We start from the raw sequence: 25,454 nt of genomic DNA on the forward strand, positions 1-25,454 counted from the left end.
TTTGAAAAATTTTGTTTTCCAAGAAAATATTGGCACATGCAACATTAAGAAAAAAATACAAAATATACAATTTTATAAAGAAAAGTATAAAAACATAAAAAGTTAAGAAGAAAAGAGATACGACCCCCAAAAAAAAGTTGTGATATTTTTAAAATGGGTGATATCTTGAAAATATCGTGAATTTTTAGTAGTTGTATTGGCATTGGTAATTATTGTTGATCAAATTGAAATATTTTCAAAGTATCACTGATACTTGTTGTATATAGATGTGGACCATGACTTTGGAGGTACTCTGAATATATTCTTACCTATGTGAAAGGTAGACTGCAGGCCACACGCCATTCGAGCTAGCTAGGTGCAAGACTTCACAACAATCATAGAAACAAGTTAAAGGTTTTGATACCAACACTTGTATCAGTTCTAGTTCCCAAAGAATTTGTATCCTTGACTATCCAGCTCTAAATCCAGTCAAGAATTCTGATCAAGTGGCTTATGTAGATTAGGACCAGTCACTCACAGTGAGAAACTGGGCAACAACTCTGTTGCTGTTTTCTCTGGAATGTTTCTTCCTACTTGGGCATTAATTGGCTCATTGCTTGCAAGCCCATGTGCCACTTTCTCATCTGAAAAAGTAGTTGGCGAATGGTTTCCCTGTAAGGGAAGGGTGGGGAAGAACTTTCACAGGAAAAACCCTTTCCACGTAGTAAAAAAATTATCTTTTTACGCTTGCAATCCTTATCAAAGCCCTTATCACCTTGGAAACAGGACAGCCTTTATTTTATTCCATGTCAAGCGGGTGCCCCATAGAATTACAAAACATGTGCCTAATTTCGTATTACTTTTTTCTGTGTCATGGTCTATCACCCATGCGATTTGCGCTAGTCTGATGATGGCAACCAGATCAACTAAACAAAATATTATGCATCATAGGTATGGTTTATCATTACTGACTTTGTCTAATCATGAAATTAATTGTAGACTATAAGGCTCCACGTTTATCATTGTGCGCTCCCATTAAAAAAATAAGAATAAGCAATAGCGCCTTTAGGTGCGGCGAATAGGTTGGTCAAAGAGAACATTTATTTTGTATTCCAAAACTAATTTATAGATTAGCTTGTGGGAGCCCTTCAACCACCCAAGGAAAATGAAGAGCTGGTCCTGTATGGGTAACGGTCATTTTCTGTCTACAAAGGCTCCGCACACCTGGTTAGGTGGGTTGTGTTTAAGGCATTCAAATTATAGGACGTCAAGAGTTCAATGCTTAGGGCGTAAACTGCAGCAATGCCCCAAGGGGTTTGGCACAGTGGGAGGGGTCCTAGCCTGCTACGCTGGATGTCAAGATTATATTCTCACAGGCATCACCTTTTGCATTATGACTAAGCAACGCTACTCCTTGGGGTGAGAGGGTGCGTCACGGGTCTACACCGCTGAGACAGCGATCATAAGCACGGCAGGCATAACCAACACCGATAGGTCTCTGGGTAGGGGTGAAATTTCTTGTGGAGTTTCATACTGTGGACACACAAACAAGGGTCACATCAACATAGAACAATTTTACCCCTAATAAGATGTCCAAACCAAAGCAGTTGTTTCTCCCTGAGTCCCTGTTATCAAAAAATGGCAAAAATAAAGAATAAAGAAGGAACTGAAGTCATTCCTGACCATAAAGTCCACATCTGGGTAAAGTTAGCTATTGGTAATTTTATTATTTTACCTGTAGGAAAAGGTTTGCACCTTTGGGTGTATTCAAGCTTTTCCCTATAGCGTGGCCACCCATGATCCAAATGCAAGTCAAACAAGGAATCCTGGTTGATCTGCAGGTTGTTTTCACGATGTGTGAACTTCTTACCATGTATGCTATAGTGAGTCAAAAACCAACCCTAGGGACAAGGAGTCACATCTTTGCTAACTCATAAATGCTCCTCACCATTGGACTTTCAATAGCCTTCTGCAAATTTTATCAACAAAATGAGAGGGGTAGGAATTTTGCTTTCTCTTTTCTCTTTCTTCTCTTTTTTTTTTTTTTGGTGATGTTAATCCCCCTGGACCTCCATCATTCATAAATGCGCTAGGTCCACCCTATCTTTGCAAGAAAGGGACATCAAGGCCCTTGTGTGTCTCTGTGAGTTCATATGCTTGTGATTCCATTCTTCCTGGACCAATCACCAGAAGATTATATTTATGACAATGGTGGGACCCATGTGGTGCTCTGTAATTAGGTGCGCCCACCAATGAATGATAGGACCTGCCGATACGAGTGGACCATCGATCGCTGTGATCTAGTGGTTAAGTACATCCCGGCACCCAGATACATCGTAAAGCTTGATTTGGCAGTTGATCTTTTATTGAGTACATTCATGCTGGTGAGATCTTCTGTGTGCATGGCCACCACAAGATATTACAAAACAGTATCGCATTTTGCTAGAAAGCTTTCGGAACACCTGCTGCTGCACTAACCAACACTGCAGACAAACCTGACCTACACAGGGACGGCCCATGTGCGCACAGGCAGCAGGTAGCCCACGAAACAGGATCCACTCATCCACATCTTCATATCTTAATGTTGTACCCCTCGTGAGATCCCTTTGTTGCAAGTTGTTTTCATTAAATCTGAAACCGCAGATGAAATCGAGAGCAGATCAGGTGATCTGTCAAATCACTTTAAGAAAGTGAGTCAGACATCTTCACCGTCCATTGCTTCACCTCATGGTCCTTGTGTACATTGTGGACGGTGAGGATGCCAAATCACTTTTGGCAGGTCACTTGATCTGCTCTCGATGAATTCAGCAAGTTTATTTGATAGGAATCAATCCTCAGATTGTATAATTTAACAAAAATAATAATAATTTTTGAATTATCAAAATTTAAGTGTTTTTTATTCTTGAGTCACTGACAAATCCTGTACACAGGTCAGATACCAGTGATTAAAATGCTAAACTTTATCAAATGAAGCACAAAGATCACATCTACCGGATCAGATTTGATGAAAACCACCGCAATGGAGTCAGATTAAGGATGGAGCTTTTGCAAATTTTGGCTGTCCCAGATCCGATCCGATCAGACTATCCAATGGATTTTCTGACACAAAATCTTAACAGTTGGCATCCCTACCAGCAGGGTGTGCATGGAAGTGTTGAGATGAAGACACTGGATCAAGCTTCGCTGGTGCACCGATGTGCCCATAGCTTTTACAGGTGGGCCAGGTAAGATCAGGGTAATCGTGGACCCCACCCGAGGTTTACCTCACAGGAGGGCAGGCCCATTAAGTAACTTGGTTCTCAGCAACGGTTCCTCTTCAAAAAAGATTTGACGAAAACCTGCAAAAAAGAAATCTCACAGAAGGTATCTTATTAAGGTATGAAGATAGGGGTGAGTGGATAGCATTCTGGTACTGTTAGCTTCTCATTTGGTGAACCATGCCTAGTTGTTGTGTGGGATAGGTGCGGTTCTAAATGCAAGCTGGGGATAACCCCCATGAGCTTGGAAGCTCAGAAAGTGTGACCTAACCATCCAGCAAACTCTAAATTCTTTAGAATGCCTAATACATGCACTCTGTTTCATTCAAATCAAAATTTAGCTCAAAAATTTACCAGTCGTTTTCTAGGGTGTTTTCGGCCATTCTCATTGCAGGGGTTTACATCTAGAAATTATTTTTATCTTCTAGCATATTAACGAGGTTGATATCGGATTTATGTTTGGAAAGTCAAGCTTTTCTCAGCTCAGATGTGGCCACGAATGACCTAAGGGTAATCTATAGTTTCTTGACTAAACAAGGTGGCCGCCAGGAGCGAGCTACCAACCATACACGACTGCTCGCCCCCATAGAGCCATTGAAAATATCATGAAAAAACAGGCATTGCCTAAATCACGGCCCCATCCAAGTCGAATGAGGTTGACCTCATGTCATCGTTACTCAAACATGTGACACATAGGGGAGAAGTATCCAAAAGAACTAAAAAATACACTACTTTCTTGGCCATCCTATTTTATTGCCCAAAAAGAGACGCAAGTTGTAAAGAATCTGAAAGGGACCTATCATGGCAGTTTAATGTCTACCAAATCATTTCCTTGGAAAGAATGACCCATTTTCCACAGATTGATTCCCCACAGAACTGAGGAATAGCATTATGCAGTAGTCAGAAATTCTCAGCCGGCATAACACAGAAGCTCAGTTTACCCAGTTTTTCAGGATAAGTAGGTGCATCCGAACATGCCCTAAGTGCAAACTCTTTCCCATGATTTCTAGAACTCTTGACCCAGTTTTCCCTGATAAGCCAAGTATGATGACAACAGTGGTTTCACTTAAGCTTCATGTTTGTACCATAGATTGAAGAACATACCAGCTAAGTTTGTGCCAGTCTTATTATAGAATCGAATCAGTTTCCTCCACAGAAATAAAAGAGAACTACGAAATCTAGTTTCTGGAAGTGAACGTAATAGACACAAATTTGTAGCTTGAATGAAACTGCACAGCATTGAGAAAGCCACAGTCAAAAGGAATCAACCAATATGTCTGGTGCACTAAATAAACTTACAAAAATAACTACCGTGAGAAGAATTCGTAAGCCTCAGTTAAATACAACAATGAAAGCCGGAAGACCACTTTTGACTTGAATATGGAGAAAATGACAAAACTGAACTTCCCTGATTGCTGAATGCAAATCAAGTATCGGTGGGAGCCAATTTGTACAATCTTCATACATCCCTCAGTGCTGCACAAGCAATGATAGATTTAAGGATTGAACCTCTCAGCAATCCAGCCCTCGCCCCCCCATCAAGAGTAGAACGCTAGTCCTGGAATCCCCAAGAAAAAATATGTGGGCTATCGAAACCCTGAAAGTTTATTGTTGGTGGCACTAAAATAATTTCTTCAATCTATTGACAGCAAGTTGTGCAGTCTTATTTGTGGGTTCAAGAACAAGTGCATGTCTAAAATCTGCAAAACAATGAAAGAAATATATTGAACCATAATGCTTTTTAGGTGTATCATCAGCAGAGGAGGAAACTATAAAAACGGATAGCAGTGTGTATGAATTGACTCCGACACGGCCAATCAAAAGCAGAAAATTTATGGAATTTTGATGATATACAGGAGCCACTACAGTATCTGGCCTGTCACAGGGACTCGGCTGTTAAAAAATGTATATATATAGTTATACATATGATATATATGTAATATGTATTATGTGTACATACCAATGTATATACACGTATTATATACATCTATATATATAATATATATATATATATATTTTCTTTCTTTTTTTCTTTTTAGTTTGTCTAGTTTATTTTGAACTAGACTTAAACTAGTAGCCGTTGGGAGTCCAACGGCTACAAATAGAGCCATTGGACTAGCTAGACTCTATTTGAATCCCTTCAAAGCCCATTTTTTCCTCCCTCTCATGTGTATAAATAGGGGTCATTCCCCTCTCATTGTATAAATGTTTTTTAAAAAATTTATGTGAATTAAATAAAGATTATTTATTTTACTCTTGAGCCTTCTCATTTGTGCCCTTTTGTGGGTTGTGGTTAATGTGTCTTTAATAGATACATGTGAACATTTGTGCTCTTGTTGAAGGCTTACATTTCATTACATGGTATCATAGCTTGGTAGCTCTTGGATCTTTGGAGAGTTGTTGCCTCTACTTCCATGCCATTGAAGCAAGAAGTTGACTCTTCTGCTTTTCGGTGATACAAGTAATCTTGTACTAACGTAGTTGAAGAAAGGAATGGTTCGTTGGCTCAAGTGATCATTGACTCAACTCAAAGATCGTAGAACCATGATTGTGCTCTTGTTCTTTCAGTTTTATAACATGAGAGGGACTCCACTAGGAAGTGATGCCCCTCTCAATTAGGAAAGAGTTCTATTTCCTTAAATTTATTCCTATTCTATCTTCTTTAAAAAACATAAAATATATATATATATATATATGCTTTCTTTATTATAAAGTTTTAAATTTGTATTCATTTTAAAGGCTAAAGTACCTTATTATGGATGGACTATAGGTCTTGGCTGAAAGACCCATGACCCATGTCCAAATCCATATTGATGTCAGCCCCTATATATATATAGGTCTTAGCCAATGGTTTCTTAACCATGTCCAGATCCATATTGACGTCAGCCCTTATATATGTCTCTCTCTCTCTCTCTCTCTCTCTCTATATATATATATATATATATATATATATATATTTCTCTCTTCTTTCTTCTTTTCTTTCTCATTTTTTTTTCTCTCTCACCCATGTAAGAATGAATGACAATGATAAAGTCACCATCATCCCCATAAAACTAAATGATATCAATTATGTAACGTGGGATTCAATTATAAAGCATCATATTTGGAGAAAGGGGTTGTGGGGGTTAATAGATGATTCTGATTCGAAACCAAAACTAATCCTCACAAAAATAGAAAACAAGAAAAAGGTACCTCTCATGGAAGGAGGAAAGACTAAGGCATTAGCCACATATGAGAACAAATGGAAAGAATGGAGGATGAAGCATGCCAAAATCATGCCTTTACTAATTAATAGCGTAGATATCAAAAAATGTTCTAGTCTTGCAAAATTTGAGCATGCCAATAAGGCTTGAAAATACCTTAAAAATGTGTATTTCCTAAAGATATTGCACATGTATGCAATCTACAAGACAATGTGCGAACTATGACCCAAAGTGACAAGAGTATTAGAGAATACTATAATGAGTTGTCCAAACTTTGAGAAAAGTTGACTTTTTTTGAGCCAAAGTGACATTGTCCCGAAGACATCGAGTTTCGCAAAAAACAACCTGATATGTAACACTTTTACCAATTTGTGAATGGTTTGAAGCTGAAATTTAAAACCACCAAATCTGCCCTTATACATGGAGGAAAAATTTTCTCTATTGTTGACACTATTGAAGAATTGACTATGGAGAATAATAGACTAAAAAACCACAATTCATAGAATGAAGTTAACTTTGTTCTAACCATATCTAGACGGGAAAATTATATGCATACTTATAGACCTCCTCATTTCGAAAGATAAGACAATGATTATAACAAAAAGAAAGTGATTTGTCACCCTTGCCATGAACCCAAACATTATAAGCCTCAATACCCCAAATTAAAGAGAAAAGATGCAAAGAAAATAGCTTTAGTTGGCTCATCACAAGAGTCATAGACTAAAGCGATCAAGATGCATCTGTATCTATGGCGTAACAAATGAAAATACTTCAACCTTTTTTCAAAGGGGCATCTTCTGTAACCGAAGCCTCAATCAGAGCCACAGTTTCATCATTTTTCGATATCGGTAAATCTCCTTGGCTTCTTAACTCTGGTGCTTCTTTTCATGACCTCAAATAATAATATTTTGTCCGAATGTCATAAAAACTCAACTCTGACAAATGTTTTCAAAGCCAATGGTACATCTCTTGAAATAAAAGGAATTTCAAAAATTTTCAAAACTCCAAAATATATTTTATCACAAAAGTTAAATATATTCTCAAGTTAAATTTAAATCTCTTATCCGTCTCTCAAATATCTAATTATGAATGTAACATCTCCTTTTCTGATGGTTGTTGGGTACAAGATCGTCGGTCAAGGAAGCTTATTGGGGAAGGCCATAGAGCCTTCTTTACTGCATGAATTTTTTAGAATTACTAAAAAATACTTTTTGTTATAGTATTTAGAAATTGGATTTGGATCTATGACACAAAAGACTTGGTCATCCTCATATATCCAAAATCCAACATTTTCCATGTTTAGAAAAATTTTGTAATTCTAAAAATTTTACATATAAAGATTGTATTCTTGGTGAAATGAAGAGATTACCATTTCATGATAGAACTTTTTTTTCCTCTAAGCCACTTGAGTTAATACATTCTGATGTTTGGGGTCCGGCACTGATCATATCAAAAGGCGAATACACATAATATGTATTTTTTGTTGACGATTTCGCTAGGCATATTTGATTTACTTCCTTAAACATAAATCTAAGGTTTTCTTATATTTTTTAAACTTTTCACAAAAATGGTTACAAATAAGTTTCAAAATTATATTTTAATTTTTTGTACCGATTCAGGAGAATTTTTATCAAAAGAATTTAAGGATTATCTCCGTTGACATGCACACATCAAAGATATTGTTTTCATACACCACAACAAAATGGTTTGACCGAACAAAACATGGACACGTTATGGAAACTATTAGGACCTTATTAATAGCAAACCAAGTATCAAAAGAGTTTTGGGTTGAAGCGGCCTTAACTGCTACCTATCTCCAAATTAAGAGTTTTCTTATGCAAATGTTTTGTTTTCACTAATAAGAATGATAAACTCTTTCCTCGTGTCATTTCCTTGTGTCTTCTTAGGTTATGCAGATAATCAACAAAGGCTACAAGTGTTTTGACTTTCAAAATAAAAAATTGTATGTTTCAAAAAATGTATCCTTGGAAAAGGAAAGTTTTTTTTATTTCGAAAAGGTTAAGTAACCGAATATTCTTTTATGTTAGATTTGACTTCAAAGCATGATAGTGACAGTTGTGACTATCATGATAGTCAAGATGTCATAAATAGAGAACATAATCATGATAATGTAATTAATGAAGAGCAAACCCATAGGGATGTTGGAACGTATATATATTTGTAACTTAAGGGCATTTTGGTCCAGCTTTGTATTTTATTCATTAAGGGCATGTTTGTAAATAGTGATATGTTTTCTAATATAAAAGAAGGGACGTCCCAACAGGTTAGGCATGCCCTTTTGCTTCCCTTTTTGCTTTTTTTTTTCTTCTTTCTTCTTGTGTGCAGGACACAAATTCAAGGGCCTCCAAAATATCACGGTATCAGAGCGGGTTCACCGGTAAGTCCAGTAGATCAAACTATATATTCCTTCTCTCATCTCTTTCTATATTCAAATCAGTTTTTTCCATTTTTCTGTCATTTTTTCTTCTTTTCCTTTATTCGTTCATCGATTGAGTCCATTCTCTCTCTGCATCAGATCTGATCTATTTTGGGTCAGATCCGATCAGCTCTAAACAGCAGATCGACCCAAGTCAGATCTGTTGTTTCACGCAGAAATCAATCCAGATCTGCGATTTCTTTAAATCCACGTTATTTTATATTCCTTTTGGTCATTAACTTATTCTATTTCAATCAAATTCCTTTTTCTTGACCATAAGAGGATCTATTCTGTCAGTTTGCACAGATCAGATTTGTTGGGTCGTTCCCAAAGTCTATCTCAAGGTCTATATTCAATATTTTGCCTGTTTTATAGATTCTTTCTTATTGCTTTCATAAATAGTCTATTCCCTCTAAATATCCAAGTTTTTTCAAATCCTTCAATCGTTTGTGCATTCAGACTTGTCAGATTTGCCTGCTCCCTGCTAACGTTTAGCTTATCAGCCCCCCCCCCCCCCCGAAAAAAAACTGTGTAACTATTTCGAAGCATGTGTTCACATCATTGGATGACGTCAGGGATATCAACTAGCAGTTACTGATTCTGATCTGATTGCTTTACTTCATTAAATTTGTTCTGCCATTTATCTATCTTTGTGTTCTGTTCAGAGTTATCGGAAGCGCCCTAGAGAGTGGGGAAGCGCACTTCCCCGAAGAGCGTTTCGGAAGCACGAAACGTCGTGCTTTCGAAACATTCTGAGAAGCGCACAAAAAAACTGGGAAGTGCACTTCCCATTTAGGGGAAGCTCGCTTCTCCCTTTTTTTTGTTCTTTTTTTTGTTTTAATTTATTTTCTCTTTTTTCACTTCCCCCTTCCTAGGTCACTTCCGGTTCGCTTCCTAGGTCGCTTCTAAGTCGTCCCACGCTTCCTGCTTCCTAAAATTTTAAAAGTGCCTCGCTTACGCGTTTCGAATCGCTTCCCGCTCACGTTTCCTCGATGGCAACTCTGGTTCTGTTCTTCTTCATGAATCTCTCTGCTTCTATTTCCTCTTCTTTTCTTCCGCAACTTGTAGGTGAAAAGTTGGATGAAACCAACTTTATCACATGGAAAAAAGAGATTATTCCTTTCATATGCAGTCTTGATTTTATGGGTCATCTCGATGGATCCAAACTAACCCAGCCAGAATTTGTGCCTAAATCACAAGGGGATGGAATGTGAAAGATGCAATGGTTTTTGTCAGATATCCAGAGTACACACCATGGTTCAAGAATGATCAGTTAATTGTTGTGTTCATTATGGCAACGTTATCCAAGCATGTTCTTCTTCACACTCCCACTGGTGTGACAGCATATGAGTTATGGGATCTTCTGCACAAATGGTATGAACGGATATCTCTTCCTAATATCTATTATCTTAAATCAGATTTTGGTGCCTTAAAAAGAGGAAATGGGAACGTTGTTGATTTACTTAATAAAGTGAAGCACATTGTTGATCTTAAATCAGTTAGCTGTCATTGGAAGTCCTCTACCAGAAGATGATGTGATTACTCAAACTCTTTAAGGTTTAGGAGAGGAATATAATCTTTTCATTGCAAATTACATCGGCAGAGAGAAAAAAGGGACTTTTGACCAATTGAGAACCAAACTGCTTGAATTTGAGTCTACCTTCAATATTTCCTCCAAAAAGGAAGATTCGTCTCCTCAGCATGAAGTTCTTGTTGTGACTAATTCATCATGTGGTCGTGGACGTGGTCGTAGTTCCCTTGACCCTAGGGGAGCTGGTATTCTGCCTAACATGAATCAGCCTAATGGAGGTCGGGGACAAAATGTTAACTGTCTGGGAAGCCTGGATATGTCAGTTCCAATTGTTATTGGAAGATTGTTCCTACATATCAACCACCTATTGTGACTTATCCAACACATTTTAGGCAGTTTTCTCCCCCTGGCAGCAATGTTGGAAATCCCAGAGCTCCTCGCCCAGGTGCATTCAATGCAGGTTTTAATCCAGGATATCCTACTTCAGCTGGATCGTCTACTTCTGTCATACAACATCAAAATCAGGATGTGGATGCCTTGAGTCCTTTCAATCAAATGGGGGTGCAGCAAAAGACCCACACATATGGAGGTGTTCCTACTATTCCGCAATTGCCTATGAATTTCAATCAACAATCATGGATGGCGCCAACTCCTCCTCAGCCTTCTTCCTCCAACAATACATGGTTTATTGATTCCCATGTTACACATCATGTCACAGGCAATTCAGGTAACCTCACAAACCTTATTCATTATCACAGTAATGATAGAATAGTCATAGGAGATGGGAAAACTCACTCCATTACTAACATAGGCACTGCCATCATTCTTACATCTTGGAGTTTCATTTATCTTCCTAACACCTTTTTTGTTCCAAGCATTAAGCATAATCTTATTTTAGTTTCTCAACTTGTTACAACAACAACAACAACTACGCCTTCATCCCAAAACAATTGGGGTCGGCGATATGAACCAAAAAAGAAAATCATTCTGGGTCTTCCACGTGAATCCTTCTCCTCCAATCATTTCTATCCAATGCCACGTCCTCGGTGAGGTTCAAAGCATTCATATCATTTTCTATCATCTCCATCCAAGTCTTCTTAGGCCTACCCCGACCTCTTTAAATTAATATATTTTCCCATTTCTCCATCCTTCTAACTGAAGCATCATTAGGCCTTCGCCGAATATGTCCAAACCACCGTAAACGATTCTCTCTCATCTTATTTTCAATGGATGCAACGCCTACCTTCTTACGTATCTCCTCGTTTCGAATCTTATCTTTTATTGTATTTCCACACATCCATCTAAGCATACGCATCTCAGCTACACTCATTTTTTGAATATGATGTCTCGTGACAGTTTCTCAACTTGTTGATCAAACTAATTCTCACCTATGTCATAGGGATTCAGCCAGACAGGTGCCGCACCCACATCGACGTGACGTGACGCAGGTGCGGCACCCAGTGCGGTCAACGCACCCAGGGTCATTTTTGGATTTTTTTTAAAATTTGCCCTATGAAATGGGCTGCGGAATTTTTATAAAAAAATTCTTGGGGGGGGGGGGGCTGACCCCCTAGACCCTCGCCCGTTGACTGCGCAGCGGGACCCGCGCCAAGGGGAACCCCCGGACCCCCCTTCTCTCTATATATATATATATATAAAAAAATTTGCCGCACCCCCGCACCCATGTGACAGATTCTCACATTTTCTTCTCTTCTTCATCTGTTTCTGTGAAGGATATTCACACGAAGCGGAGCCTCATTGAAGGGAAGCGTTGCGAAGGATTATATGTCATAGATGAAGCTCTTGTTAGTCGTCCTCAAGTTCTTGTTTCTGAAGTCATTAGTGTTAATAAAGATGTCAAATTGTGGCACAAGTGTCTTGGTCATTGCAATTCAAGGTTTCTTGAAATTCTATGTAATAAAGGTCTGATTACCATAAATGATAAGACCCCAGTTATGTCTACATCTTGTTCTCATTGTCGAGTCTGTAAGAGTCATGAACTCTCTTTCGAAAATTCTAATAAAAGAGCTTTATTTCCTTTGAAATTGATTCATTCTGATGTGTGGAGCCAGCCCCAATTTTATCTTTGTCTAAATCAAAGTAATATGTTATTTTTGTTAATGATTTCACGAGATACAACTGAATCTATTTCCTGAAATCTAAAGACAAGGTGGTGTCTACTTTCCAAAAATTCAAAGTTCTTGTTGAAAATCAATTTTCTCGCAAAATTCTTCGTTTATGTAGTGATGGTGGTGGTGAGTATGTCTCTGTGACTTTTTCTAATTACCTTAGTGAGAACGGAATAAAGTGCGAGCTTTCTTACCCAAGAATCTCTCAACAGGGTTGCTGAGAGAAAGAACAGGCATATATCAGAGACAACTCACTCTGATTACTGAGTCCAAGATTAGATTAGATCTATGGACAGAAGCATATCACATAGTAGTGTTTTTAATAAATTGTATGCCTCTTACTTCCCTTGGAGGAAACACACCATATTTTATGCTTTATGGTCAGCATCCTGATTATTCCATCCTAAGGACCTTTGGCAGTAGGTGTTTTGTATTAAAATATGATTGTACATATATATATATATATATATATGTCTATGTGTCTATCTACATGTATAAATATATATATTTATATATTTCCTTAAGGGTAAAATAGTCTTTTTACCATTTCATGCCATGTATATTTTTCCCTTTCTTTTTTCCCTTTTCCTTTTTCCTTTTCTTTTTCTTTTCTTTTTCCTTTTTTCTTTTTCCTTTTTCCTTGGAAAAGCCCCCATTAAGGGACGTTGGAGCCTCCAACAGTCACATTTGTGACCGTTGGAAGGGCTCCAACGTCCCTTAAGAGCCCTTCCAAGGGTCCTCTTCTTGTGCCAATAAATAAAAGGGTTCTCCCCCATTGTATGTAAGCTTCTTTGAAGCCCTCTTGAGTGAAATATATTTTTTCACTTTATTTTGTGTGTTTTTACCACTTTTGTGGTGTGTTGTATTTTTGCACATTAGTGGCTACTTGTGTATGTGCGTGTTTTGCTCTTGAAGATTTTGCTTCACTAATTTGGCAGTTCATTACATTTTGTTCATATCAATAGTTCCCGTAACAAGTTTTCTCTAAAGGTGCATGTTTGCAACTTTGTTGGCTATGATGATGAATACAAAGGGTATCACTCTTACAACTTGGCTACAGGAAAATTGATGATATCCAGGCATGTCACGTTTCATGAGTTAGAGTTTGATGGTCACAATCATGAAATTGATAAAGCCGCTGCCCTCTCTACCTTCTGGCTGGGTACTGAACGTGACCAGCATGTTATGAATCAAACAATTCATCAGGCAAATGAAGAACAAGCAGTTTTCCAAAACACTTCTGATGAAGATGTTGTGAATAGTGACGCATAAATGGAGATTCTAGCAAAATCTTCTAGCTTCCAGTATTATGATCAGATTTATCATAGGTGCAAGCAACCAGAGGTACAACCAACATATCATGAAAATAGTTAACAAGCCATCTGAACAGTGCAACCCACAGTGCAGTCCAAAAATGACATTGTTGAAGGAGTCGCAGAAACAGCTCAAGCAGGTGAAGTTAGAAGATCGACCAGAATTCGACATCCTATTAAGAGATGGGTTAGTTATGAGACCTTTTCAACTGATTTCAAATTTTTGCCTCTTCCATGGATGTTAATTGAGAACCCAAATTCTATAGTGAAGCTAGTATAGACACTAAATGGGTTGAAGCCATGAATAAAGAAATCTATGTCCTACGTGAATGTGATATTTGGGAAGTTGTCCCAAGACCCAAGGATAAAAATGTTGTGGGGGTGTCGATGGGTATACAAAATTAAATATAAAGCAAATGAGAGCATTGAAAGATATAAAGCCAGGTTGGTGGCAAAAGGCTACACTCAAGAGCATGAAATGGACTTTGATGAAATTTTTAGTCCCGTTGTCAGAATGGGTACTATACGAGTTGCGTTATCATTGGCAACAACATATGGATCAAGTCTTAGCCAAATGGATGTAAAGAATGCATTTCTCCATGGGCATTTGCAAGAGGAAGTATACATGGATCATCCACCAGGGTATCTAGAATCATATGTCTAAAGCATGATTCTTCGACTATGTCACAGAGATTCGGCTAGCAGGGTGCCGCACCCGCGTCGACACGACTCGACGCAGGTTCGGGTGCGGGTGCGGCACCGGGTGCGGTCAACCCGATCCTAGGTGCGTTGACCGCACCCAGGGTCATTTCGGTCCATTTTTTTGGATTTTTTTTAAAAAAAAATTACCCTACGAAATGGGCTGCGGAATTTAAAAAAAAAAAATCTGCTGACAGTTGCTTGATGTTGCTCTTGTTTTATAAAGGGGCACTTGTGTCCACAACATCTCATGAGCTTTGTTGGCATCCCAGACTCCCATGCTATTACTGCCTCCAAACAATTAATTCGTAGCGTTGGAAAACACATTGTTATCTTGGAAATGATGATCCATCTTCCTCAAAAATTAAAACCAAAATTCAAGAGCCTTTTGAAGTCTTTATCCTTCAAGGCTTCAACGATCCAGATCGTTCTTCGTCAAGGATTTTCTCTCTCCATAATAAATGATAATGATGGTGGTAGCCTTGGTGGCTATTAGTATTCACTTTTCTCCTGACGAGATGTCGTAGCCTTGTGTAGACCTCTTTTTTCCACATGCCAAATCCAATAAATTTCTTTTAGTTGTCATCTGTATATAAAATAAAATTTGAAGAACCCTAGGCAGTGGCGTGGCAGTGGAGTCGTAGGCCTCGTAAAGACTCTCTCCAACAAACCACATCAAACCTTTGCTAATATTTTTTTTCGTGAAGACCAGGGAATTTCAGACATGATTGAATCATGACAGTCAACAGAACGCAGCAGGCTGGGTCGATAACTGGGCCCCGACCCGCACCGGGGGAACCTACGGTATATATATATATATATATATATATATTTTACATTTTGGCCCCTGCCGCACCCCCACACCTGAGTTTTTTGGAAGTGCCGAATCCCCGCACCCACACCCATGTGGCATAGTTCTTCGATTAAAGAAAGTTATTTATGGGCTAAATTAAGCGTCACATGCATGGTTTGAAACTTTCAGCAATGCAGTTCGCTCTATGAGCTTTGTCAGAAGTCAGTGTAATTATTCACTTTTTACTCATCATGATGGCCTGCACATCACCATTGTCCTGGTCTATGTAGATGATATTGTTATCACGGGAAGTGACCCATCAAGGATACTGAAGTTGAAGAACATGCTTACACAAAAATTCTTCATGAAAGATTTGGGCACTCTAAGGTATTTTCTCGGCATCGAGGTTGATCAACAACCTGATCGTTTAGTCCTCACACAACGTAAGTATGCCTTTGACGTGCTTACTCGTTTTGGCATGATTGATAGCAAACCAGTTTAAACACCTACAACAATAAATGTAAAGCTATATCATGATGTTGATGGGGACGAGTTACTGTCAGAACCTAAAAAGTTTAGAAGTCTAGTTGGAGCTTTACAGTATCTTACATTCACTAGACCAGATTTGATCTTTGTTGTCAATCAGGTTTCTCAATATATGCATGCTCCTAAAGTTAGCCACATGAAGGCAGCCAAAAGAGTGCTCAAATGTATTAAAGTTACCATTGGAGATGGTCTTGTGTATAAAAAACATGATACAGGTAAATATGTGAACATGAAATTGGTAGTTCTTGCATATTTAGATGCAGATTAGGCAAGTGGTATATCAACCAGGAGATCAAGTAACAGGATATGTTGTTTTCCTAGGTCCACACTTAGTATCGTGGTCAAGCCGAAAGAAAAAGACTGTAGCGAGATCTAGTACAGATGCAGAGTATAGAGCAATGGCATCTGTTACAGCAGAGATTCTCTGGATGAGACATCTATTAACTGCTCTTCATGAGAAAGAATCTCAATCACTTCTATTTTGTGACAATCGTAGTGCAGTATCCATTGCTATTAATCGCGTAGAACATGGTAAGATGAAACATGTTGAGATAGATTAACATTTTGTGCGAGAAAAGGTTGAAAGTTGAGAACTACAACCAATTTTTGTCCGCACAGAAGATTAAGTTGCAGATTTGTTCACCACACCTTTATCTATCATGAGACATTGGTTTCTAAAGTCCAAATTGTCCATGATTGTTAAAGACCCATGTACGGTTTGAGGAGGCGTGTTGGAATGTATATATGTTTATAACTTAAGGGCATTTTGGTCCAACTTTGTATTTTATTCATTAAGGACATGTTTGTAAATAGTGATATGTTTTCTAATATAAAAGAAGGGACGTCCCAACAGGTTAGAAGTGCCCTATTTGCTTCCCTTTTTGCTATTCTTTATTCTTTCTTTTTGTGTACAGGACACAAATTCAAGGGCCTCCAAAATATCAAGGGACACCAATTGTTTGCAATACTCCAGGCGTAAGGATCCCAATCTTCCATGTGCACTAAAAAAATATTTGAAAGTACAAACCAGAAGGTCATCTAGAATCTCTAAACCTCCCGGTAAATTTGTTTCCTACGAATCTTTTGCTTTCAACTATAAGGCATTCATTGCATTAATACACTCGTATCTAGAACCTTCAACCCATGCTGAAGCCAAAGAACATGTTGAATGGGTAAAAGCCATGAGAACATAATTAAAAGCCTTAGAAAGGTTAACACTTGACTATTCAAGACATTCCACAAGAAAAAAAACTTATAAGTTGTGAGTATATAAGGTTAAAACTAAGAGTGATGGAGCTCTTAAAAGATATAAAGCCAGATTAGTTACCAAGAAATATTCTCAAGAGTATGGCATAGATTACGAAGAAATATTTGCATCAGTTGTCAGATGACCACAGTTAGGACCTTAATAGCCTTAGCCTCCGTTAGAAAATGACTTATATTTCAAATGGATGTCAAAAATACTTTTCTTAATGGAAACTTAGTTGAAGAAGTATATACGAAGGCACCACCTGGTATAAGTATCTCTGAGGGTAAAGCTCTTTGTTTAGATAAAATTCTTTATGGTTTTAAAGAGGCACCAAAAGCTAGGTATGACAGGTTTAGCCATGTTATGCTCGATATTGGATTCATAACTTGTTTGACTGACACTGCTTTATTTGTTAAAAATTTTGATATAGGTATTAGTATTTTTCTCCTTTATGTGGATGACATGATCATTATCGGAGGACACAAACAGGGAGTTGAAAATATTAGAAAGCTTCTTAAAGACTGATATGTGTTTATTTAGATATTTTTAGGAATCGAAGTTGCTTATTCCTCTAGAGGGTATTTATTATCTCAATCTAAATTTTCTTTTGATAGTCTCCAGGTCTGAAATCACAGTTGATAAAAGAGTTGATACTCCTGAAGTTGTAACCCTAAAATGTGAATTGATAATGAAGAGCCTCTTAAATATCTCACTCCTTACAAAGAGCTTATTTGAGCACTCTCTTACCTCTCAATTACTGGACCTGATATAGCACACGATGTACACACAGTTGGTCAATTCCAGCACGCTATCACTTTTGTTCACATGGGAGCAATTTTGTGTATTATTAAATACATTAAGTCTTCCCTTTCTCGAGACCTCTTGTCTGCTCCATCTTCATTAGATTTAATTGCTTATACTGATGTTAACTAGGAATGTGACCCCAATAACAGGCACTCAACCACTGTTTTTGTGTTCTTTTAAATGAATTCTTGATTTTGTGGTGGTACAAGAAGCAGGAGAAGATCTCTCTTTCGTCAACAAAAACTGACTAGCAAACTATGGCAACCACAACATGAAGGTAGTCTAGCTTAGAAGAATGTTGGCCGACATGGGAGTTGAAGTGACAAAAGCATCACGCATGTGATGTGACAACGAAAATGCGATTTACATAGCCAACAACTGAACATTTCATGAACGTACCAAGCATATCGAAATGGATTGTCACTACGTCATAGAGGAGTATCTACATGAAACTATTGATCTGCCTTATGTTACATCAAAATACCAATTAGCAAATTTCTTCACCAAACCTCTCGCCGCTCTAAGATTTCATTTCCTCTTAGACAAACTTTTGATTATTGTACCGTAAGTTTGAGAGGGGGTATATATTTATATAGTTATACATATGATATATATGTAATATATATACTATGTGTACATACCAATGTATATGTGTATTATATACATATATATAATACATGTATATTTATATATTTTCTTTTTCTTTCATTTTTATTTTATTTTTAGTTTGTCTAGTTCATTTTGAACTAGGCTTAAACTAGTCAACACATTGTTGACTAGTTTAAGAGTCGTTGGAGCTAGTCCAACGGCTATAGATAGAGTCGTTGGACTAGCACCAATGGCTCTATTTAAGTTCCTTCAAAGCCCATTTCATCCTCCTCATGTGTATAAATAGGGGTCATTCTCCTCTCATTATGTCAATGCTTTTTAAGCATTTTATATGAATTAAATAAATATTATTTGTTTTACTCTTGAGCCTTCTCATTTGTACCCTTTTGTGGGTTGTGGTTAATGTGTCTTTAATAGACACTTGTTGTGAACATTTGTGCTCTTGTTGAAGGCTTACATTTCATTACATCGGCCAACCGATTAACACACCTACGTCGCGTGCGATCAACTATACCCTGGGTGTGGTCAACTGCACCCAAGGTTATATGTGTCCTATCTGGACTCAGTCAACTCTGACAGGGTTCATTTTGGACAAAAAAATAAGAGGGAAGGGGTTTAGGGCACAACTCCATCCCCCTCCTCTCCTCCTCTTCCGATGACGGCAGCCTTCCCTAACCCCTCCTCTTCTGACGGCGATCACGGCCATAACCCACAAAGGTCTCTCTCTCTCTCTCTCTCTCTCTCTCTCTCTCTCTCTCTCTCTCTCTGGGTTTCAAGGAACCCAGGTGGCCTAGGCTGGGGCTCGGACGAACTCACCTAGGTTAGATCTCTCTCTCTCTCATTTTGTTACTAAAGTCTGGTCCACCAGGGCCAGGTATCTCTTTGGTTTGACTTAACACCTATGTCACATGCGGGTGCGGATGCGACGATGCGGCACTTTAAAAAAACTTGAGTGCGGGGCTGCAACAAAATATATATATATATATATATATATATATATATATATATATATATATATATATATAATTTTTAACAGTTTTAAGTTAACACTACGTATATTTGTGTGCATTTATGTATTTATATAGATAATATAGATAAAAATGAACTTGATTAGGGTTAACTAAATCTATTTTTGGATAGAAATGGACCTCAGTGTGGTTGACTTCACCTAACACAAAGGAAGTTGTGTCCAAGTGTCGCACCCGCCTGGGTGCAGGTGCGACGCGGGTGCGGTGCCCTGTTAGAAGAGTCCGTGTGACATAGCTTAACACAAACACCTGGCTCTGCAGGGACAGGTGTTGGTTTGGTTTGACACAAGAATCAGATCTGACCTGATTCATGTCTCTGGCTGAATGAAACGAGTCCTGAGTTTGGACCCAGGTCTCATTCAATGATCTAGGTTTGGGTTCAGGTCTGATTCGATTAAATCAGATCTGAATCTAGGTCCATATCTGATTTCAACTAATTCAGATCTAGATCTAGGCTCAGATCTAGATATGGGCTTAGATCTGATTCCAAGTCCTAAACTGACATGAATCAGATCTGGTCTCATTCATGTCTCTGGCTGAATGAAACGACCCAGGTCTCATTCAATGATCTGCGTTTGGGTTCAGGTCTGATTTGATTAAATCAGATCTGAATCTGGGTCCAGATCTGATTTCAACTAATTCAGATCTAGATCTGGGCTCAGATCTGATTCCAAGTCCTAAACTGTTAAAAATTATATATATATATATACCCTCCCGCACCCAAGTTTTTTTAAAGTGCCGCATCACCACACCCACCCGCACCTATGTGACATAGTATCTGGCACTTACACTGAACAAAATAGCTAATAAAGTCTATTACAAAGCTTAAAAATGGTTTTAAAATTTTAGCATGCAAGATTACCTTCAATGGATTCTTTATAATAACCAAGCATCTCCCGTGCAGTTCCCCTTCTCAAATAGGCCTTCACATTCTGTAAAAAACAAAGCAAAAAAGAAGTCAAGGAGACTTTTCACTACATTCCACGACCAACAGTAAGCTGCAGAAATTTACAAAAGCTTAATCTGCAGAGATTTACAAACATATGAATCCAATTATGAAAAAGATGAAACCTTGACTAAGATCAAGGTATAAACCAAATACAGTTCCAGTTTAATATCCTCAATTGTCTTCCCAAGATCTGTGTTGGCCTATCGAAGACTATAAGATAAAGTGGAGATGGCCCCATAAAAGAGCCATGAGCTAAAAATTCTCCCACAGTCTCGACGTCTACGGGAATGTTTGATTTGACAGATATTTCTACAATATGAGTATTTAATAATAATAACTATTAAAATTGTGCTCGTTGGTTGTAAAATAACACAGGTGGGAGAGCATGGTTACATCTCATAGAAGTTTTCCCTATAAAAAAGAATGTGACGTTGAAGACATGAACTAAAAAATGCTTCTAAAACATTATGCTTCCGGTAGTATTTTTGAATCCTAGAGCTTTGAATTGAAGCCTCTTACTGCCAGAAACAAATTTGGATAGAAGTCTTCTGGTCATGCTTTTGGATTAAACCCGACCAAGCAAACTTGAGAAATGAAGATCAAGCTTAGTGAGTTTCCTTGAGGTATATTATTCCATCAACTTTGGCATAAACACTACTGCAAATATGCGCCTGTGTATGTGTGTGGGTGTATGTGCATGCCCGTCATGTTTTTCCTGTTCAGCCACCTATTCAGGAACAAGACATAGTACACAGGTGGAAAAACAAAGAGAATCCAAATCTCATGCAATCAATTCCAAACATACAAATTCAAGCAGAGCAACCCGAACCTTATCTTAATTCATGGGCATCAATGCATAACTAGAGAAATATTTGATTAATTAATCACCCACCTTTTTATCAAGGGTGATGGCTGTGCTACAATCAGCTTCAGCTTGCAAAAAGCTACACGAAAAGAGAAAACTGTCAAGCGAAAATGTAGTCAAGATTTATTTTAATGCCGAGAAACAGATGCAATATCATACCTCCCCAACTCCAAATAAGCGGCAGCCCTATTACTGTAGTATGTTGCATTCTTTCCATTGAGCTTAACTGCTTCTGAATAGAAGCTGATAGCTTTCTGCCATTGCTTCTCTTTGTAAGCAGTATTCCCCTGCATAAGGCAATAATAGCAGAAAACAGTTCAATGAAAATGTGAAACTAGCAGGAAACAATTTGTATCGACTTTCTTGAAATCAGACTCGAGTCACGCAGAAATTGTGCTTGATAAGAATAGAAGACTAGCAGGAAACAATTTGTATCAACTCTCTTGAAATCATAGACTCAGGAGTCAAAAGTAAATATCGTGCTTGAATAAGCCTGGACAAAAGAGCCACTGGCTCACTGGAAATTACCATGTCCGTGGAATTGAATTGCAATACCTCTAGAGTAGTGATAGGCCGACTTCTAACAGAATCTAAAAGTCAAGCCCACATTATCACGCTGCCATGTGTCTGTAAGTCATGAGAGTTTTTACAACTAACTATGAGATTTGGATCAGAAACTGGCACACCTTTACACGTGGCAGCAGGCCAACATTGGCTATTCTCTTTTCATATTCAACAGGTTTGAGTCATGCAATTTCATGTATTCATGACTCACATGGTAAAACTAAGCATATTCAGATGGACCAACATTCCAAGAATGAAAGAGTAGGTATAATAACCAGTTCAGACAGACATTCATTAAGAATTAACCAAGACCGATGATCAGATCAGACAAATATTCACAAACCCAAATAACACGTACAAGTTCTGACTAGTATAATAATGTGACATATTTGAAAGAGATCAGATCTCTCTCTCTCTCTCTCTCTCTCTCTCTCTCTCTCTCTCTCTCTCTCTCTCTCTCACACACACACACACACACACACACACACACAGGTTCGTGAATTCACTAATACCAATTTCCCAAAACTATGACCAGGTTTGAGGAGCATAGAGACAAGAATCTAGAATATATGGATATGGATATCATCCAAGATAGCAAGTTTCAATTTAAATCCTGTCAGACCAAAGTCATCCCTGAATCAAAGTTTGTTCAAACTGAAATTCAGATGACTTTGTAATGGAAAACATGTTCCAAAGAATATTTAGACCCAATAAAACAAATGTCGGGTAGATAGAGGTGGCCGGGTTAGTTTTTCCAAAGAGCGGAGTTGGCTGAGATATGTCAAAAGTTGTACTGAGTGGGACTCTGGTGGGTAGGTAGGACCAAAGCAGATCCTGCCAAACTTAGGCGGCTCCACTTAGATCAAGGCTCTATTAACATACACAGATGAAGAGAGAAGCATGGAGTATGGTAAATGGATGCCAAATTTGGAGAAATTCTTTATTAAGAGTGATCTAATACATAAGATTTGGCAATCATGAGCTCCCTATACTAACAAGTGATTGCTAGTTGTTGGCAATTTTGAACACATAAAACATAATCGAATGAATAGGGGTTTCCTCATAATACTATCTCCTAATGACTAATGCTCAAAATTTTGATGATTATTCCTTAATTGCTGAAGAAAAGGGCAATAGATAATATATTTTACCATTTTGGGAAAAAATGATCATATGTGCATCTAATGATTAGAGGCATATCATCTTTAATTAACATTCATCAAATCATCAGAAGAAACGAGATTTATAAAGAATTACCCATTCTTCTAGCTGTATAATGTATAGTAATACTTTTACCCAAAATATGATTCTGTTTGTGACATGTTGCACAAGCAGCTATTAACATCCTTTACACCAAACCTTACAATATATGCTAACTTGAATTTATCACTTCGAATACTAAGGTGGTTGCATCAGCAATAACATCATCATGTTAAAAACACATTCTCTGTTGTCAAAGGCTATGCTGCTTTGCTCTACTTTCCAAGGCAAGGCCAAGAAAAAGGGCATAAAATGAATAATAAAAAACAAATATTACTATTAGACAGAAACCCTAACATGTAATGAAGACATTGCCCCCATAACTATCCCTTCTAGCACTTAAATTTATCAAAAAACAACTAGATAAATAGACTCTTACGGTCTTACCTAACAAAGAAACTGAGAAACTTTACAAAGAAATAGGAACCATTGTACAATATAAACTGATCTTTGTATAACTCTACCAGTAAAGTGTTTATGATTGTTTTGAACTGCTTATGCCCTATGTCCCATAGGTACGGGTGCAGGTGCTGGTTACATAGGGCACAACACATGAATTTCTAAAAGTATGGGCATGGGGTTACGACTATCATATATATGCAAGTATGCTATTTTTTAAGAAAAATATCGTATATATACACATATGTATGTACACAAGCATGCACATGTGCGTGTGTATCAAATGCAATACAGGAATGGATGAACAGACAAGGTAACCAGTCAGGTCTGGATCAGGCAGATATGAAACAGGCCTAACTCGAACCTATGAAGTATCAGTACTACTACCAGTGTTGACATCGCTAGACAAAGGTAGGGAACGCTTCTAAAAGTACCCATATTACATAGCTTATACCAAACAAGATGGACAACTTAGTTCTTTTCTCTTGATAGAGCTTTCTGAATTGCTATTCTGGGCATGATTATCTAATGTTGTGTTTGCATATGCAATAGCAACTCTGAACCATTATAGGCACTGCTGAAGCAGTGCAAGCACACACACACACACACACATGTATCAAAGTGACCAAGAACGCCAGGTCCTCAAGAGACTTGCAATGGTTTTATTTCCTTGAAGTTCCATTGGAAAGCTAAGTCAGATCAAGATCTTTCTGCAAAAGAAAGAGTCAATGTTTCACAAAGAAGCAGATGACAATGAGACGCCATCATGATAATTACTACTATAAGATTAAACAAGGTACTGTCCTTTTCTTGAAATATTTTAAAAGTTTGGCCATTTCTGATAATATATAGAAATTAAACAAAACATGACTTATCACATTTTTACATATAACCACCTTGTTTTTATGTAATTGCTTTCAACAGCCCTGCTTTTTCTGATCTCACCCAAAGACAGGATTGGAATGAATTACATTTTCACCCTTGGCCAATTAATAATGATGTTACCAGCTTTCTGTAAAAGAAAGAGTTGATGTTTCCCAAGGAAGCAGATGACAATGAGACATTATTATGATATTACCACTATAATATTAAACAACAAGGGGTTGTCACTTTCTTGCGATATTCTAAAAGTTTTGCCGTTTCTGATAATATAGCAGCAATTAAACAAAACATGACTTATAACATGTTTATAACTGCCTTCTTTTTATGTGATTACATTCAACAGCCCTGCTTTTTCTGATCCAACCCAAAGACATGCTTGGAACGAATTACTCCACCCTTTGCTAATGAATAATGATGTTACCATACAATATCTTTTCACTAACGATGCAAATGCTAACAGCATAAATTTATTTTATTTGACTAAAACGTAGTCAACTGAGCAATCATATGATTCAGCGATAACTAGTGGTTTATGTAGAAGCTGACAGAGGAGTCAGTAGCAGGCTTTAGGCAAAATGAATAAGAAGGTTGTTCTAATGGACATTTCACAAAACATGGCAGAAACTAGTGATTTCAAAATCTATATTTGTCGTCTCAAGGCTTAGATTTGTCTCAGATATACACAAAGCAAATCACGAAAATAAATCACCCTTTCTTTAGAAATCTCAGCCTGGTCTTCTTGACTGATGGCATTAGTCGATGATTTGCATTTCTCAGCTGTATTGGCCTCCTCCTGGAGAGAAGCATACATAGCTTGAACAGTATCCAGCAAAAATCGATCACCTCCATGTCTGGCAGCAAATGACACTGCTAGAGGACACTTGTCATGAGATCCTAGTGGTACCGTAACCTGTCAAGAGAAACAATAATCAAAACAAAACTGAAATAACCCATTTCT

General features: G+C 37.8%; 1 protein-coding gene across 2 annotated transcripts in view; it reads right to left on the minus strand.

The window, feature by feature from the left end:
* Positions 1 to 4,510: 4,510 nt before the first annotated feature.
* LOC149841517 (translocon at the outer membrane of chloroplasts 64-like) overlaps positions 4,511 to 25,454 on the minus strand; it is a 30,340-nt gene continuing 9,396 nt past the window's right edge. Inside the window, exons 9-13 of one of the 2 annotated variants that reach the window (XM_090004829.1) lie at positions 25,206 to 25,406; positions 21,551 to 21,678; positions 21,419 to 21,470; positions 20,440 to 20,509; positions 4,511 to 4,936 (exon numbers count right to left, since the gene is read on the minus strand). In XM_090004829.1, the coding sequence (XP_089860955.1) occupies positions 4,857 to 4,936; positions 20,440 to 20,509; positions 21,419 to 21,470; positions 21,551 to 21,678; positions 25,206 to 25,406 (531 nt within the window). In that variant the 3' untranslated portion in view covers positions 4,511 to 4,856. The remainder of the gene's footprint in view (positions 4,937 to 20,439; positions 20,510 to 21,418; positions 21,471 to 21,550; positions 21,679 to 25,205; positions 25,407 to 25,454) is intronic. The other variant, XM_090004830.1, reaches the window with a different exon arrangement.

Source organism: Nuphar pumila, chromosome 4, assembly GCF_984573655.1.
Source record: "Nuphar pumila chromosome 4, dmNupPumi1.hap1.1, whole genome shotgun sequence".
Classification (NCBI taxonomy): Eukaryota; Viridiplantae; Streptophyta; class Magnoliopsida; order Nymphaeales; family Nymphaeaceae; genus Nuphar; species Nuphar pumila.